Source organism: Herpailurus yagouaroundi, unplaced genomic scaffold (assembly GCF_014898765.1).
Source record: "Herpailurus yagouaroundi ecotype Mexico unplaced genomic scaffold, PumYag 164, whole genome shotgun sequence".
In the NCBI taxonomy this organism is placed as follows: domain Eukaryota; kingdom Metazoa; phylum Chordata; class Mammalia; order Carnivora; family Felidae; genus Herpailurus; species Herpailurus yagouaroundi.
This window is the reverse complement of record NW_024412405.1, coordinates 2,416,039-2,434,157: the sequence shown is the minus strand read 5'-3', so window position 1 is coordinate 2,434,157 and position 18,119 is coordinate 2,416,039. Positions and strand designations below refer to the sequence as shown.

The 18,119-nt window shown below is 52.8% G+C and overlaps 2 protein-coding genes and 1 long non-coding RNA gene across 6 annotated transcripts in view; 1 reads left to right on the top strand and 2 right to left on the bottom strand.

Annotated features, from left to right (window-relative positions):
• ANKRD10 (ankyrin repeat domain 10) overlaps positions 1-521 on the bottom strand; it is a 33,413-nt gene extending 32,892 nt beyond the window's left edge. The window contains exon 1 of the mRNA XM_040487075.1: positions 289-521. Within this exon, the coding sequence (XP_040343009.1) occupies positions 289-498 (210 nt within the window). The 5' untranslated portion in view covers positions 499-521. The remainder of the gene's footprint in view (positions 1-288) is intronic.
• LOC121037704 (uncharacterized) lies at positions 438-12,518 on the top strand. 4 transcript variants are annotated; one of them, XR_005793931.1, is made up of 3 exons: positions 438-545; positions 6,017-7,955; positions 11,495-12,518. It is a non-coding gene; the product is annotated as an uncharacterized LOC121037704 (long non-coding RNA). The 4 variants fall into 4 exon arrangements; XR_005793933.1 differs by lacking the exon at positions 438-545 and adding an exon at positions 636-719; XR_005793932.1 differs by lacking the exon at positions 438-545 and adding an exon at positions 958-1,002 and having other exon boundaries at positions 6,017-7,122.
• LOC121037703 (sperm acrosome-associated protein 7-like) overlaps positions 12,458-18,119 on the bottom strand; it is an 18,779-nt gene continuing 13,117 nt past the window's right edge. The window contains exons 5-6 of the mRNA XM_040487076.1: positions 15,111-15,191; positions 12,458-12,679 (exon numbers count right to left, since the gene is read on the bottom strand). Of these exons, the coding sequence (XP_040343010.1) occupies positions 12,594-12,679; positions 15,111-15,191 (167 nt within the window). The 3' untranslated portion in view covers positions 12,458-12,593. The remainder of the gene's footprint in view (positions 12,680-15,110; positions 15,192-18,119) is intronic.

The window sequence follows — 18,119 nt, the reverse complement described above, 5'->3', positions numbered from 1 at the left end:
CCGGCGCCGTTTGAAACTTGCGCCGCCGCACATGCGCCCGGGGCCCCTCGGGGCGCCGTCGCCTCGGGGCCTGCTTCCGCCTCGTGCTCCCGGCACGCCCTGCGCCCCCCTTGGGGCCCCGACCGTCCGCGCCGCCGCACATGCGCCCGGGACCCCTCGGGGCGCGGGCGCCGCCAAGACCCCGCTTCCGCCCCGCGCTCCCGGCACGCCCCGCGCCTCAGCCCCCACCTTCCCCGACCCACCACGGGAAAGCTGCGGAAAATGGCGCCTTAAAGCGCCCGCGCCCACCTTGCCGAAGTGCGCGGCCCAGTGCACGGGCGTCCAGCCGTAGAAGGAGTCTTCGGCGGCCAGGTGGGCGCGCGGCGTCTGCTGCAACAGAGAGCAGAGCGCGGCCAGGTCCCCGTCGCGGCAGGCGCGGTGCAGCGGGAAGCGGAGCGACAACAGCTCCTCGCTGGAGAAGCCCGCCTCCACGCCTGCGCCCGCTCCTGCCGTCGACATGGTCCGTCACCGGAGAGCGCGGGCTAGCTGGCCGAGAGGACGCGCGGGTGAGGACCCGAGAGGCCGTCGCCTGAGCACAAAGGAGCGAGAGTGCCGCCGCCGCCGCCGCGTCCCGCCGGCTGCCGAGCCGAGCCCAGCCGAGCGCGTACAGGGGGCGGGGCGGGGGCGGGGCCTACCGCGGGCAGGTCTGAGGCCCGTGCCCGCGGACGCCGGGTCTGAAGGTGGGGCCTGCAGTGCCAGGGGGCGGGGCCTGGTGGGGCGGGGGCTGACTCGTGGAGCAAGAGCGGGCCAGGGAGCAGGGGGCGTGGCCTAAGCGGAGGCGGAGCCTGGAGAGCAGGCGAAGTGGCCTGGAGCAGGGGGCGGTGCCCAGCTGGTCCTGGGTAGCGGGCCTGGACCAGGAGGCCGGCCGGGAGTGGGGCGGAGCCTGGGGAGTCCATGATGAGGCCGGGGGCAGAGGGCGGGGCCTAGTGGGGTCCCGGATGCGGCAGACGCCTGGAGCGGGAGGTAGGTCGGGAGAGGGCGGGGCCTGGGAGCGGGCGACGAGCCCGGGGGCAGGGGGCGGGGCCTAGCGCGGTCGGAATGAGGCTGATGTTCCGAGCCCGAGGCTGGCCGGAACCTGGAGCAGGGGGCTGGGAATGGGGAACCTGGAGCCGGGAACGGAGGGAGGGGACTCGGGAACCCGGAACGGGGACTTGGGATCCGGGAACGGGGAGTGCGGGGGCGGAGAGCCCGGGGGCCCGGACTGGGAGGCGGGGAGCGGGGAGCTGCGCCGAGGCGGATACCCGGCCGCGCGGGTGGGGTCGGCTCTCAGCCGCGTGCCCCACCCAGACCCCAGGCCCCGCAGTCCAGACCAGCCTCCGCCCGGCTCTGTCCTCTCCAGGCGCCTGCCTGTCGGGCGAGCTTCGAGAGCAGCCAGCAAAACCCTGGAAAATCCTGTCAGTGACAATCACAATGAGAATCACAGTTTTCTTAACAGATTTTTTCCTCTTATGAGTAATACGTGAATATCAATAATTTCACTATCGAGGAATAACTACTATCAACGTTTATGGGTAGTTCCTTACAGTACCTTTACCACATAGTTTCGTTATATATATTATTTTTCCTTGTATATATTGCCTTTTTTCCTTTTTTTTTTTTTACAGAATTCTGAATCACAGTAATTCAACTTTAAGTAGGTAACCAGATGTCTGGGAAAATAATAGTGCATGAGATAGCACCTGGCAGCATTAGTTAATAAGAAATTAGGCACCTCGTGCCTAACAAAGGAAATTGTTAATTTATGGTATAAACGTACAACACATTCCTCTATTCGTTAAACAAACATGTTGATTACAATGCGAATGGAGCACTTTGGGAGGTGCCCCAGATGCAGTGAGGGAAAGCAGCAGTATATCAATTCAGGGGGTGATTAGTAATGCATGGGAAATATGAATGAGGCAGGTTCTGTTTCCTTTCCAGGAATTTATAATCTAGTAGATGAGGCAGGGAAGAATATTTCAGTAGGCGAAACACTACCTTTTTTGTTTGGACCAGAAAGGTAGAACTATGCTGTAAACTCATTGCAAGCTTGAATTCTGGAGCAGACAGAATTCAACCATTTTTCTTTTCATACACCAGGCTGATTTTAATCTCATTATGTCTGTAAGATGTGCACCATAATGACTTCCATCCTTCCTGGGAAAGCAGCACCCCATTTTGTAAGATGCATTGTCATCTGTAATAACTAGAGGGAGGGATTACTTATGCCTCTTTATAGTGCCTGCTGCAGTGGACAGAACTGAGACACAGATAAGCTGAGAACTTGCACAAGGACAAACGGTGTGCCTGGGGCAGAGCTGAGAATAATTGCCAGACCTAGTTTCCAATCCAGTTAGATTTTTTTAACTTTGGAATATATTTTGCATAAAGAGCCTTAAGGCCTAGGAAAATAAAGTAGGTTATAGTGGCACCATACTTAGAATGCCATCTTTCCTCAATTAAGGTTACTTTCTGGTTTTCAGAGTTGCTAGGAGTATGTAGATATTTATTTATTTTTATGTACATATTTAAGTAGCTGAAATAGATCGTCAACCTAGATGTGATGATGGGTCCCTAAGATAGCCTGCATGATAATTGTGGATGGAACAGTTATAAAGGGTGTCCAATGAGTACTCCAAATTCCAGTGTTCTGGTTGGTTGGTCCCAAGTTTTGCCCAACTCATTATTACCAATTATGGATTTTCTTTGGGATTCTTGTTTTTACAAAGCTCTGGGGCAAAGGGAGGAAACCAGATTCATCACTCATGTGCTTTGATTTATTTGACAAAGCAACAATAAATAAGTGACAGAACATTCTCTTCTTGACCAAACTAATCTGTCTCCCCCCAAATTTTGACGAGGCTTAAATGTTCGGATTTGTGTATTTGTCTCTGCATTGTCCAGTTTTAGCAAGACTCCTGCTAAGTTGGTTGAGCTAGAATTCCCATCCCCCATATCCGATCATCTTTGATATCTAATCAGTTTCTTCACCCCCCAGCCACCCCCAAGTGGTGTTGGCTCTACCCAGCCTGCCTTCAGCAAGAATCCTGCTGGGTCAGTTTAGCCAGAACCTGATGGTTAGCTGACCCTGCTGTTTTGTCGTAGTAATTTTCCACCCTCCATCGCCCACCCAGGGTAAAGAAGTTGCCCATGCTGTTCTCAGAGCCGAGTCCGATCTCTCTCCCCAGAGTCCGATCTCTCTCCCCACTGCAAGCAAAAGTGGGGTCCTGGTTCCCACTTGCTGTAGCCTCCTCGGAGTACAGTCCACCTTACTATGCTTTAACACGTCTCACTAAACGATGTTTTTGACTAATAATCTTTTTCTTTAACATAAGCAAACTTGTGTATTTGAAGAGGTGATTCGGAAATATGAAAGAAAAGAGGAAGACCCAAAATCCCAAAGTATCAAAATAAGATAACACAACCCCCACGGCCGCCCCCCCCCCCCGCCCGCCCGCCCCGCACTTAGGATTGCATTGTGTGAGAATTGCTTAAATGGGCTCAGGTGAAGGCTCGACCCCTCAGGTGAAGGGCTCGGGTGAAGGCACGTCCCAGTCAGAGGTGCGCAGAACTGCCCACACGCTGTGGAGACATCAGTGGGGCTGTTTTCACACTTGGAACAGGACATGGTCAACGCCGTGTCATGGGAGGGGAGACTGCAGAAGAAAGCAGGACCCAGGCTATGCACCACGCTAAGACACAGTCCTTCATTACTGCAAGTGAGAGGCTTTGCTGTGATGCCAGGTGATGGGTGAGGGCTCAGAGGAAGACCCACATCCGATTTGCAGCTGGCTGTGTGTGGGTAGCCCACTGGGACCGTGCCCTCAGCCTGGGCTGCAAAGTGGGAGCACAGCCTTACTGTTCTCTCTCGTCCATGACCCCCCATCTACCTCCCTCCATGGGGCTAGATCCATCTTTTAAGAAGGCAAATACACTTAAAATTGGACACCGAGCAGTGTCTCGGTCTGTTCCAGCCTGCAAAACAAAGTACCACAGACGGGGGGGGTTTAAACAACAAACTGGAAGACTGCGAGTCTGAGATCAGGATGCTAGCAGGGACCCTCTTCCTGGATCACAGATGACATCTTCTTTCTGTGAACCCACTCAGTGCAGAGGGAACCACCTCTCTGGTGTCTCTTCTCTGCGGGGCACTGACCCCATCATAGACGTTATCCCACCCTAACCACCTCCCAAAGGCCCCACCTCCAGATAGCATCACATTGGCGTGAATTTCGGGGACACGGGCATTCAGTCCATAGCAAACGACTTCCCAGACTCCTGTCATTCAGATACCACTTCCACGTGGATTTTTACCACTTCTGCGTGGACTTTTGTATCCACAGAGGATCTGTACTATTAATAATTTTCTTAAAATAACTTAATTTTTTGGAATTACTGACTTTACGTTCTCTTTATTAAGAAAACACCAATGAGTTTATGGTGCCAACTACATTTTCCTCATTTAAGCAAATCCACAATAAAATAACACATGTTCACGTGCTTCCCAAATCAGTTCCCATGGTTGGTGGTGCTACACCACACTTTGGAAATTGCTCCTTGGGAGCAAAATCCCAGATCTGTTCCTTGGCCTGTTGACATGCCTACAGCCAGGGCCTGCCTGCCTCTCTGGACTTGTCTGTCCTCCTCACAGGCTGTCCAGGGAGCCCTTGAAACCAAGGGTGCTTCTGCTGAAGGCTCCCACCCCATTCCCAGCGCTTCTTTCCCCTGTTGTGACCAAATCATGCCTCCCTGAGTGCTTTAGAATGTGACCTGATTTGGAAATGGAATCATTGTAGATGTAACTAGTTAAGATGAGGTCATAGTGGGGTAGGCCAGCCCCAAACCCAGTGTGACTGGTGTCCTTATAAAAAGGGGCATCTGGACACAGATGCACACATGGGGAGAACACCATGAGGCAGAGATGGAGGGGTGCAGCAGAAGTCAAAGAACCCCACGGATGGCCAGCAACACCAGAGGCAGGGGTACACCTGGGGCAGGTCCCCTGTCACGACCTCCTTGGGAGGTCCAGCCCTGCCCACACCCGGCCTCCAGAGTGAGAGGGCTTAGATTCAGGTTGCCCAAGCCCTGTTTGCTGGGCTTGATTGTGGCAGCCTCAGGACACTTGCCCAGGACACAGGCTTTGCTGGGGAGGCTTCCCCACTGCCCACTGCCCCCTGCCCCCTGCCCACAATCCAATCCAAGTGCCTCTCCTTCCAGAAGCCTCCACCAGGCAACAGCTGGAGCCTCCTTCCCCTCTACTCCAGGGTTCCCAGGTGTCTGGCATTTTAGTTTCCTCCCACCCTTGGATGAAAACATTCAAAAACCCAGCAAGTAAATGTTACTCATTTTTAGTCATAAAAACTTGATTGTCAACAGGCCTTTTCTGAGATGGCCTCTCCACTTCCAACAGGCCTCTTGACGAGTAGAAACATGCTCCAAGCTTGCTTCTGGTGGCTCCAGGTGGGAAGGCAGAGAGAGGTGGCCTCTCTCTGCTCTGAAAGGGAGCCCCCAGGCAGGGCCCAGAGCTTGCTCTGCAAACCAGTGTCCTGTTGAATAAAGTACTGGACGGATGCCTTTCTCTCTCGCACCCTCCACCTCTGTCTCTATGTCTGTCTGTCTCTCCATATTTCCATCATTATCTCTCTGTCTCTGTCTCTTACTCTCCATCATCACTGTATCTTTCCTGTGAGGACAGAGCCCCACCCATGCTGAGCCTACAATACAAATTTGTTGAGTGACAGGAGGCTAAAGGCTGAAACTCAGATCAGTTGGCAGCTCCTTGTCAGGAAGGGGAGACCTGCTGTGGACCAAGGATGTCAGTTATTGAGCATCAAGATTCTGGAATCTTACTGATTGTCCTGCATCTTACTCCTGTCTTGTGAAAAAAGTGATTAGTGCTGTAATGGGAAAAATTCAATTTTTTTTCCTTCTGATGTAGAAAAAAAACCAGTTCTTCCTCACTGTGTTTCTTCCCCATGTGTTTCCTTTGCCTTCACAGAGAACACTTCGCTTCTGATGCTTGTGGTCACCAAATGCGTGGAGGTTTTTTCCCCCACACAATTCTCTCCAACACCAGCTCAAGTCTGACACCATCAACCCGGAGATGGGACCAGACCCCACAGGTTAAGGGCTCAGCCCCACAGGACTGCCCCGACCTCCACTTCAGCTGCCACTGCCCCCTGTGCTTCTGACTGACTCACTACAGACGGGAGGCTCCCACGAGCCCCTCCTAAGGTTAGTTTGCTAAAGCAGCTCACATAACTCAAGGGAACACTTAGAAGTTTATTAAAGGACATGAAAAAAAGCCCCAAAAATCAACATCCAGGTGAAGGGATGACAGGAAAAGGTCAGGAAGGGGCTCAAATCCACAAACCGTGAGATCATGACCTGAGCCAAAACCAAGAGTCGGATGCTTAACCAACTGAGCCACCCAGGTGCCCCAATGACTTCAACCGAACAAAAAGGACCAGAAATGAAGTAAAAGATAAGCTATAGGTCCACGGAAATAGACTGCAAGTCATTTAACAAAGGACTTATATTCAGCATATACAAAGAACTTCTACAAATCAAGAAGAAAGACATGAACAACAAAAATGGGCAAAGATATGAATAGGCAATTCACTGGAAGGAAACACGAATATCCAATAACCAAGACATTCAGTAACCAGTGATTTCTCCTGTCCTACTGAATGGATTAATCCTGTCCACCGGCAAAAATTTGCATGGATGTTCTACCTTAGGACAACAGCTCTCTTTCCCATATGTATCTTTCCAGCGACTGTGCATATTTCTATTTCCCTTCTTCCCTAATGTCAAAGAATTTATATATAGTTGACACTTGAGCAATGGATCTTGGGCACTGACCACCACCACACAGCTGAAAATCCACATGTGACATTGACTGCCCCCCTCTGCAACTTTACTACTAATAGCCTACTGCTGATCAGAAGCTTAACCAGTAACATAAACAACACAGATTTTGTGTCCTGTGTACTATATACTTTATTCTTACGATAAAGTAAGCCAGAGAAAAGAAAACCTTCTTAAGAAAATCACAAGGAGGAGGAAATACATTTACAGTGCTGTGCTGCAAAAGACCTGTATGTAAGTGCACCAGTGCAGTTCAAGCCTGTGGTGTTCAAGGGTCAGCTGTAGTTTTTGCCTTGCACTCCAGCAGGGCATCAGTCCCCAGCAGTCCTGTGGAATAGCTCCTGGCAAACTCATCACAGCCTCCGGGTTTGCCAACCCACAGTCTCTGCTAATCTTGTGTTTCAGGGTGTGGAGTGGCTGGGCAGCTGGCTCCTCTTGGGAACATGATGTCCTGGCTTCTGTGACTCTGCAGCTTTCCTGTGTAACCTCCAAATGCTCAAGGGCCCCAGGCCTCAGTCCTAGGCCCTTTACTCTTTTTACTTTCTTCCTGGGCAATCACATGGAATCCCATACCTTCAAGTACTGTTTACATACTGATGATTCCTAAATTCATGTCTCCGGCCTGGACCTTTCCTGCAGCCCAGACTCATAAACCCAGCAGCTTAGTCCTTATCTCCATTAGGATCTCTCCTAGACAACTCCACTGATGCCCCAAATGGAATTCCTGAGTCACCCCTACACCTGTTACTCCCACTCACCACCCCACCCCCACTCTCTGTCTCTGTGAAAGACCCAGACATGTCTACCCAGGGGCTCAAGTCCAGCACCCAGGGGCCAACGCTATGCTCACAGTAGATCTCGGTGGCTCTACCTCAAATATGTCTTCAGTGCACACGCTTCTTTCCATCCCTACCACCCCAAGACATGCTTTCCTGCTTAAACCAGTGTGACTGCCTCTTGGCTTTTCTTGTTCAGGATATAAATCCAACAATGGCTCCGGCTTAAAACCTGCCAATATCTCTCCACTAATAGTAAAAGAATATCCACATGGCACAGACTTGAATGTCGTTAGTAAGATTGTGGAACTGAATTTAACACTTTATTTATATTTTAAAAATGTTTTAATGTTTATTTATTTTGAGAGAGAAAGACAGAGAGAGCGTGCTTGTACAAGTGGGGGAGGGGCAGAGAGAGAGGGAGAGAGAATCCCAAGCAGACTCCATGCCATCAGTGCACAGCCCAACGTGGGGCTCAATCTCATGAACCATGAAATGATAACCTGACCTGAAATCAAGAGTCAGACACTTAACCAACTGAGCCACCCAATCCCCTCAATTTGACACTTTATTTAATTTTAACTTATTTAGATTTGGATTTAAAAGCAATTATTGGCAAAAATTTAAGAGTCTAAACAACTTAAAATCAACTTGGATATGAGTACCTGCTCTTTCTACTGTAACCATTGTGAAATGTAAACGCAGATCAAATATTCCCAGGGAAAATGTAGCACTCCCATTGAGACATGCCGTACCTGTAAAATGGACCCCGAATTGGTAAGAGTAAAAGAATACAAAATTCTTCATGAATGATTTTTAATATGGAGTGCATATTCAATTTGTAACATTTTGGATACGTTGGGTTAAATAAATTATATTGGTCAAATGATTTTCACCTGTTTATTTTTACTTTTTTTTTAGCGTGGCTCATGGAAAAGTCTTCCTTATATACGTAATTCTCACATTTTGTTTCTATTGGTCAGCTTGGCATGTATTATCTATCCATAAATCAATGTAAGTAGTTAGTTTTTTTGTTTGTTTGTTTTTTTCTCTTCTGGGGAATACCAGCAGTTTCTTTGTCTGAGTGCTGGGCTTGACCTCAGGCCTATTTTGAAGAAAGGAATGAGTATCTTTGAAGAGTAGGATCACCAGCAGATGGTAAATGCTCCTGAGGACTCGGGAGGAATGAGAGCCTGAGCCCAGGCCAACCAACTGCTCTGCCCCACGGTGGGCACCTTCTCCCCTCCCCCAGGCGGCACGGGCAGCATCCTGGACTGTTCACACGGTGTTTCTCTTTCTCTTCCTCCCTCTCTTTTTGCTAAGTATGTGTGGTTGAAATTATATAAGCTAAATGCAAGTAAGTTAAATATGCATGGGATATGAGGCAACTTTCAGTTTAAAATAACTATAATGTAATCTTGTAACTGTTTATACTTCTAAACAGAAGTATAAATAGACATACCTATTTTCACCCTATAAATCGATGTGAGAAATGGTTTTTCACCTGTGAGTTTCTGGGGGGTGAGATGTTAGGGACAAATATTTTTTAATATGTCTATAGTACTTGACTTTTTTTTTTTTTAATTTTTTTTCAACGTTTATTTATTTTTGGGACAGAGAGAGACAGAGCATGAACGGGGGAGGGGCAGAGAGAGAGGGAGACACAGAATCGGAAACAGGCTCCAGGCTCTGAGCCATCAGCCCAGAGCCCGACGCGGGGCTCGAACTCACGGACCGCGAGATCATGACCTGGCTGAAGTCGGACGCTTAACCGACTGCGCCGCCCAGGCGCCCAGTACTTGACTTTTTAATGTTTATTTTTGAGAGCGAGAGAGACAGAGCACGAGTGGGGGAGGGGCAGAGAGAGGGGGAGACACAGATTCCAAAGCAGGCTCCAGGCTCTGAGCTGTCGGTACAGAGCCTGACGTGGGGCTCGAACTCACAAGCCGTGAGATCATGACCTGAGCCGAAATCGGATGCTCAACTGACTGAGCCACCCAGGCTCCCCAAGTACCTGACTTTTTAAATGAGCATTTTCCGGTGGGGTGATTAATGGTTCTTATAACAAAGTCTAGACATTACAGAAATACATAAAGTAGATAGTGAGATGAAGGTCCCTCATAATTCCACCCCAGTGATGGTCACACGTGTTGTATATGTTTACACACACACACAAATATAAGTATTGTTACACATTAATCTACCCATGGTGTTTCCGGTAAAATAGACTCCTCTTACCCACAGTGTCTGCACCTAAAATTGGTAAATTTTAGGCAGCTCTCCATGCTGGCGGTAGGCATCCCTGCCGCCCTTTCTAAAAGCCACGTGGTTTGCCCGTGTGTGTCTGAGCATGATTTATCTTCCTATTCTTTATAGATGAATGCATCTTTTTTTTTCTTTTTTCCAATTATGAGAGATGTTGCAGTGAATACATTTATATACAGTTCTTGGCATACTTGCCCAGTTTTCTGAGATGGAATCCTGGTCGATTTTCTGCACAGTTTAATGGCTTTACATACATTTCCAAGTTACCATTCAGAAAATGTGGGCAAATTTACACTCCCACCAACGATGTTTGAGCCTGCCTGTTTCCTCACACCTTGGCCAATACTAGGTATTAATCATATTTTTAACTTGAAGAAATCTGATATGCAGAAGCGATTCATCCAGCAAGTATGTACGTCATTAACTTACAATTCTAAAAATATGAATGAGACTGCTACGGAGGGTCTATGTGTTTTAGGTTCCTGTGTGTTACGTATTCCTGCCGAGTTGCCAATTGGTTCGCTTGGGTTATTTGTAAATGTTCTGTTAATTTATTATTAAAAAAAAGTTTTTAACATTTATTTTTGAGAGAGGGAGGGAGAGAGAGAGAGCGAGAGCGCGCTAAGAAGGGGCAGAGAGAGAGGGAGACACAGAATCTGAAGCAGGTCCCAGGCACCAAGATGTCAGCACAGAGCCCGATGTGGGACTTGAACCCACAAACCGTGAGATTATGACTTGAGCGCTCAACGAACATAGCCACCCAGGCACCTCTGTTCTGCTAATTTATAAGAGCCTTTTATGTTTAAGAATACTGACTCTGTCATGTTACAGGGTTGTCTTCGCTATTTTAATGTCTCCCTTTCCTTGGCCAGACTCGTCTGCTTTATGCAGTCAAGTCTGACCACGTATTTTTCTTCATAGTTGCTGTCCTTGGAGTTGTGCTAAGAAAAGAATGCTGAGATTATGACAATATCCCTGTGCTAGCGATCGACTTATTGTGCTTCTGCTGTGGCGTCCACTCTGTCACAGTGGGTGGGACGTCCTGACGGGTTTTTGGTTGCCATAGACGCAGCGCCCAGCTTCAGGAGTCGGGGCTGCTGGAGGGCACGTGACAAGGGACACCGCCCGTCCTGGTCTGGGAGGGCCCTGTTTGTTCCTTCACCCTTGCTCTGCGGGGTCTGTGGCGGTAGGACGATGGGCACACGCAGAGGGACAGGCCGGCCTCGCAGCTCCTCCCAGACCCCCGCGGACCATCTTTCTTGCCACCCTGCACCTGGGGCCGACTGGTTGGGCACCTTCTCAGGGACAGGCCCTTCTGAGTCTGAGGGTACCCTCCCTCAGCCCTGGGGTCCCCTTCACTGCTTTCTCTCCACCTTCACCCTTGCTCCCCAATCACGTGGACTGTTGTAGTTCAAGTTCCTCTGTTTAAATGACTGGCTGGACCCAGACCGGCACCGTTGCCTCCTGTGTTCTCCCAGGCTTTGGGATGCTGATATCCTTGATATTTACATCTTGAACCCATCCTGGGCAGCGTGTGTTAAAGCTCTGACTTCGTACTTTCCCAGGGGGCTCGTGCACTGTCCCCAAACCTCCCGTGTGTCTCTGCATTGACCGTCTGTCGTGTGCACCACACATCACGACTCTCAGGATTTCTGGACACCCCACTCTGTTCCGCTGAGGTTCTGTCTGTTCCTGAGCCACAAGTCTAGAGCCCGTAGCTTCATAACACACCACTTGCCAGACCCCCTCTCATGTCTGTGTTCCGAGAGGACATCTCAACAACCACCACCCACTCCCTTTCTCCCCAACATAGATGATCTCGGTCCACAACAACATTTAAAGATAGCAATACAAAGACCGACGTCCTGGAAAACTAAAAATTCTAACTTCCCAGGAGCAGAAAGGAATAAATGAAGGTGCGCGACGGTTGGGGATTATCCCCAAGAGCCTGCTGTATAAAACCCGACGTGTTGTGCACCTTCCCAAGCCACGGCTCTTGCACCCAAAACACACATGACGACTACTTATTTTAATTTGCAGACTTAACGTCCCAAATGCAGCTTCAAACCAGGAAATGATGCACCGAGACTGGTTTGGAACAACAGGAGCAGCCCCCTCCGCTCTGCAGAGAACGGGACAGGGCAAAGCGGCAGAAGCCCCATCGTGGAATCGCACATGGGAGCCTCACTCTCACCCTCACCCTCCTCCAGAGGCCTGTATCGTCCTTCTCTCCTCCTTCACTGGTTACTCAGAAGATGTGGGGTCTTCCCCTCCCGGCCAGGGCTAACCGGCCCTCCCCGTGCTCTTGACCTCAGGCTGCCACCTGTGGGGGGTGGACCCTGGGCATATATATCCTGCGGGTTCTGTTTCTCTGGGGAATCCCGATGGGTCCATAGGCTGTGAGGTTACGTTTCTTCAAAGTTCATCCTGTTAGACAACAGTAAGGTTTGGACACTCATTTTTCAGGCTCAATTAGACTTTCATTTTTTGGTGGGAGTATAAGGGAAAAAAACCACATCACCTCTAAGTTAATATTTAAATGTGTTCATTTTATTTGGCACTCCTTGAATAAAGAGATTCTTCTTTATAGAAAATAGTGATTCTATTTTATTTTTCCTCCCAGTGGCGGGGTGAGTGGATGTCCCCTCAGGCGGTCTTGGCTTCTCAGTTCCGGCTCCATTTCCCCTTGTGGTGTTTGGCTCCTTTGAACAAACGCCTGTGCTTCTGCAGTCCTTGCTTGAGAGTGTTGCCTGTTTGGAAAGAGGAGATGTTCTTGAGAAATCCTCTGTGTTCCTAGGAAGCTGGTTTCACACCCTCCTGTGGTTCGCTCACACGGGTGTGTACTGGGCCGAGCCCTGGGCTGAGAGACTGAGGGGCACCTGACCTACCACAAGAGACTTCCTCAGGGTCGTCCCGGGTGTGGCCCTCCCCCAGGTCCAGGGCGGTGGGAATGTGTGTGGGCACCTCAGTCTGCCTCCGGCACTCCCGTGGGACAGGTGCTCTGAGCACCCCACTTAAGAGAACAAAGAAGCTGAGGCTTAGGATGTGCTGTCCCCTGCCCTGGGTCACCCTAAGTCGACACAGCTTTTTGGGAGTCAGTTGGGGATCTGAACCCAGGTCAGGCCGACTCCAAATCCTGCACTCTGAGCTGCTGTCCAGCCCGTGGCAGGGAGCCTGACCCTATGTGCACTGAGTGTGCACATAGATGAGCCACTCAGTGAGGGGGACTGTCCTCAGTTTCCCAAAGGAGCCATGAGAGGAGGGAGTCCGGGTGGGGGGAATGGGCTTGCAGAGATGCAGAGGACAGCAGGGGGCAAGCCAGAGCCCCGAGAGGTCAGGGCGAACTCGGAGGCACTGTTTGCAGGAGGGAGAGGGGGAAGGTGTGGGTTCGGGTGAGGGTGGCAGTGGGCCAGGTGGGGAGAGCCCTGGCAGGATCTTGGGGAGCCCAGGCCAGGATGCAGAGAGGGGAGGAGCTGTGGGGAGGCGGTCGCGGAGGGAGGACCGGGTGGGGGCCAGGCCGCACCCTTTAATGCCTCACTGCCACGGCCTTCTGCCTCCAAACCAAGTGGGGGCCCCTCTGAACACTACTGGGCTGGGCTGGGGGTGTCCCCTCCCCTCGGGGGCACCCCCTGTGGACGCAGTCCTGTTATGTCAGGCTCTGGGAGGTCAAGGACCTCGGTCCCTCCTGTGCACGCACTGCTGGGCCCCCAGCCCTGGCACCAGAGGAGTGCCCGCCACCCATCCCCCAGACAGGCAGGCCCAGGGCCAACGTGCAGGACGTGCAACGTGGAAAGGTCCTGCCTCAGACACTGGAGCCATAGGGATGTTCCTGTTTTCAACGACAGAACTCTCAGGGCCCAGGGACTGGGGATTTGGCAAAGTCCCCCTGACATCTGACTAAAGCAGCAGAAAGTGGCTGGATGTCAGTACCGGTCGGTAAGTTTGTGGCGGGCGGGGCAACCGCTCACCCCCCTTTCAACCCCTGACTGCACTGGGCTGTCCCACTGGGGGGAGGTGCAGACTGTGGGGGGCCTGCAATTTCGGGGCCCCAGGGCTGGCTCTGGCCCCGCACAGAGTGGCTCCTGGCTGCTTGGTGACCAGTCACACAATGCGAGGTCTCTAGTGACCCATCTGTGGTTCCACCCTGCTGGGCGTTTAAACAAAGGACAAAATAGCAGGCTGGCTGCAAGAGGATGACGGGGGTGGGGGGGGGGGGGGGGGGGGGGGGTTTGAAGGAGCGGCTGACCGCAAGACGCCGGACCCAGAAGTGTCCCAGCAGGCTGGAGCGGAGGGCGATCTAACCTTCCCCTGGAATGTGGGCGCCTCGAGGGCAGGGGTCCGTGTCCACGGTGCTCAGTCCCCAGAACTGGGAAGGGTGTGGGCCCGTGGTAGGTGCCCAGTGAGCACTGATGGAGGCAAATGAAGGTGGCCAGGTGTAAGTGTTTGGTCCTGCACTTGGCTCTACGAGGACCCAACTAATGGGGCTGCACCGAGGCCCGTTTACAAACCCCCGGAAGTCTTCGCTAACACTAGCTTGAAATGTGGGCGTGATGCGCCCCCAAACCCGGCGGTCTCAGGTTGCGTGGACCGGTGTGTGGTAGAAAGAACGCAGGAGGTGCTGATTCGAACCGTCTACGGGACTACAGAGTCTACCTGGGAGAGGCCAGGAGGAGGACTGGCCTGGAGAAGAGGCTCAGGAGTGTTCTGGAAAGTTCCAGGAAGAAGCATGGGGCCGGGGCAGAAGCCACCAGAGGAAATTCGTGGACCAACTTCAGCGATTAGGAAGTTGTCTGAAAGGGCAGGGGTGGGAGGAGTGGGGAGGGTGGAGGGCGGGGGTGCTCAAAGGTGTGGGACTCCCCGGGTGGGAGGCTTGGGGACTTTGTGGGCCTGGTCCTGTGGCATGTGGTGGTGGGCCCACAGGTCCCAGGGACAGCTGAGAAGGGAGGGGACACCCACACGTGGCCCAGGACTCGTGGAATTTGGACTCAATGGGCCAGGAGTCCTGCACTGACAACACAGGAAACCCGCGGGGGTCCCTGCCAGTCTGCCCAGGGACTGAGTCACCTGCCCCTCCAGAGAGCTGTCCCCTGGAGCAGACGGTTTACTTCTCTCCACGGCGGGGGCAGGAGCAGCCGTCCTCCACACTTATCTGTCACCAAGATGGCCCCAAGTTCCGTTTACCTAAAGCTCTTCGAAGGCCGTCAATGATTTTTTCCAGAACTGATTGGCTTTTAATCTGATAAAGTGTCTCTTTCTCCTCTTCTGTGGGAAAAATTAAGCACAACGATCAAGATTTAACACACAACTGTGGTCTAATTCCAAACTCCTGTTTTTCCTTTCAACCAGGCTGTCTGGAGCTCAGCTGGGGCTCTGGGCCTGTCCCCTGCACTGCCTCCTCAGGGCCCATGGCCCCGTGGTTCGTGGCCCTGCATGGACCTTTCATTCCCTCCCGTCAGCTCAGAAAGGGGCCGGGATGGTCAACACACACACTCCGTCTGTTCGTCAACCAGCTCACAATGGGGCTGCATGTGCCGCTTTCCTTTACCATCCCCCATGCCGTGCAATGTCTCTTAGCACGTGACAGGTGTCATCACGAAGTCAAACGTAAGACTGTGCTACAGGAGGTCAGCCATTGGGAAGAGGAGAAATTCCACTGGCAGTCCCACCATGGCGCTTAGTGGGAGAGAAGGGCTCCAGCCCAGGAAGGAGAGCCCGTCAGTTTCCCAGAGGTGCCCTGCGGTGGCGGCCAGAATTTCACATTAGAGATTCATTCCTTGGAGCCTACTTTAAACCCGCTTTGCCGCGCTGTCCCCAGGTGTGGCGTAGGAGGACGACGTTGTGGTGTCTATATTTTTTCGTCTCTGGGGCAGTCGGTGGTGGAGCTCAGCATAGCCCTGAGCAATGAGTCCTCAACCCATGGGGTTGCTTGACTGCCCCGCTGAGAGACCGCCCGTGTGCCCGCCGGGGGCGGGGGCTGGAGCTCCGGGAAATGCCTCGCCTGTGGCCACAGGCCCAGGATGCACACCTGCTCCCAGGGGGGACTGCGTGTTGCGTGGGCTTGGAGAGAAGGGACGCCTGGGGGTGCCCAGCTACGCTGAGCTGCAGGGGCCCCGAAAGTTTCCCGGGAGCGGGTATCGGACCGTCTTTGATCTGCACGGTCATTTCTAGTGGCTCAGCCTAAGACCCTAGTCCTCAGGGAGGTGTTCTGATAGGACGCTGTCACGCATGCTCCTGGAGGGGCCACCCCAGCGTGGCAGGGCCCCACTGAGGCTCGTGGAGACCACCTGCCATGTGTCCCACTGTGGGAGTTACAAGGCATGTCCCCACCTTCCCGCATGGGACCCTCCACCTGCTCCCCGCTGAGACAGCAGGGTGAAGGAGACCACAGCCGCAGGCCATCTGGGGCAGGTGGGGCAGAACCCGGGCTGTCCCAGGTCCCCCTCCTTTTCCAGCTCCTTGCGTCCCAGTGATGCCCCTGGGCAGAGGGGTTGGGGGCACAGCGACCTTGCGTAGCCCATCTATGCAGGTGCTGTTGCTGTGATTTGAAAGGAGACTTTCAGAGTCCCCCCTCTCTCTGGCTTCCCAGGATGAGTGGTGGGGCTCCCCTCTCGCCCACCGTCACCCCCACTCCCAGCCTTCCCTGCTGGGGGCCCTGGTGCCCCTATGCTTCCCTCTCCTTCATTCCCTCTGTCCCATTGGTTGCCAACATCTTAAGAAACTTTCCTACAGGGAGGAAGAGAAATCAGATGAATTCTGATGTTTGTAACATGTGGGTATTCTAAGTGGGGAGCCCTGCCTGGGCCCGAGGGTGCTGTGGCTCCCGGGCGGGCAGGTGGCCTTCGTCCTGCTCCTGGGCCATGGGGTGGACTCTGGGCGTGCAGCCAAAGGGCCCCCGAGGCCGGTTCGTTTCCTGGGAGGTGTGGTGGCTGCAGATTTTCAAACCACCTGCCAAGTGTGGCTGGTGGACCTGAGAGTCAGCCCCACCCGACCTGGGCCCCGGCCCAGCCCTCTGCCCAAAGGGCCGGAGCTCCACCATTAGAGATCCATTCCTTTGAAAGACTCCCCTTGCCAAACTTTGCCTGCTCAAACACTACTGAGCAGCAACAGAACAGCCCCCTGCATGTTGGGGGCCAATGGCAGCCATCCTAGGCCATTGTGGGACACACCACTGACCTGACAATCAGACTCAGAATGATCCCGTGTGTTCCTTATTCCCCGGGGAGGAGACAACTGAAGTACCTAAGTGTCCCAGTGAGGTCATTGGTTGAAAGGGGAAAAGGGAAGAGGAGGGCCCCAAGAAAAGGAGGGCACACGCACAGAAAAGGACATTAAAGCTGTTGATGTTATCCCAGAGACGATGACAGATTTCAGGAGGTGGGCACGGCCCAGGACAGGCAGCCTGAGCCTGAACAGGCCGCCGCCTCCACCTGGTCCACCTCCACTGTCGTGCGCTGGGACAGGGGCTGCCTAACCCTCCGGGTCGGCTTTCCCAGATCAAGCAGATGGCTCAGGCCTGAGGACAGAGGAGCTCGAGGTGAGGCGGTAAGGGTCAGGTGGGAGGTCACCGGGGAGGAAGGGTCACTTTATCCTGCCTCAGGCTGCATTTCTGTTAGCATTTCCTCGTGGCTGGAAGGTCTGCATTTCATGGAATTTAAAAAAGCAAAAACTCTACGTGGGAATTCCGGCGCCCTCTTGCTAGCGTGAGCCCCCCCCCCCCCAACCTTTGCACGAAGTCACACGGGAGCCACCTGAGGCTCCTGGAAAGAGATCACACGCAGGAGGTTGTGGAGGTGTGGATTTCACGCGTCTGTGTTTGTTGCCTTCCTGGCTTCGACCCGGGTGTCAGCCCAGTGCGCTGCGACGCAGTGGCAAGGGCCCCGGAGCTCTGAAAGAAACTCCATGTTTCTGGCCTCAGGGAGAGGAACTCCTGGGAGCAGAGCGTGCATGAGGGGGCTCGGGAGGGGAGAACGCCGGAAAGACGGCTTTCCTGATTGGGGGTGTGAAACCCCACCCGTCTCAGCCTCCCCCTTTAGCTGGTGGATACACAGGACCCTCAAACCAGCAGAGAAGAGACAGACTCAAACCACCACTCCCAAATGGCAAGATCAAGTACACTGTGGAAGCCTAACCAGGTGGGATGGCTTGCTAAAATAAGAACAGCGTAATACTTACAATGCCCAGGAATAAACA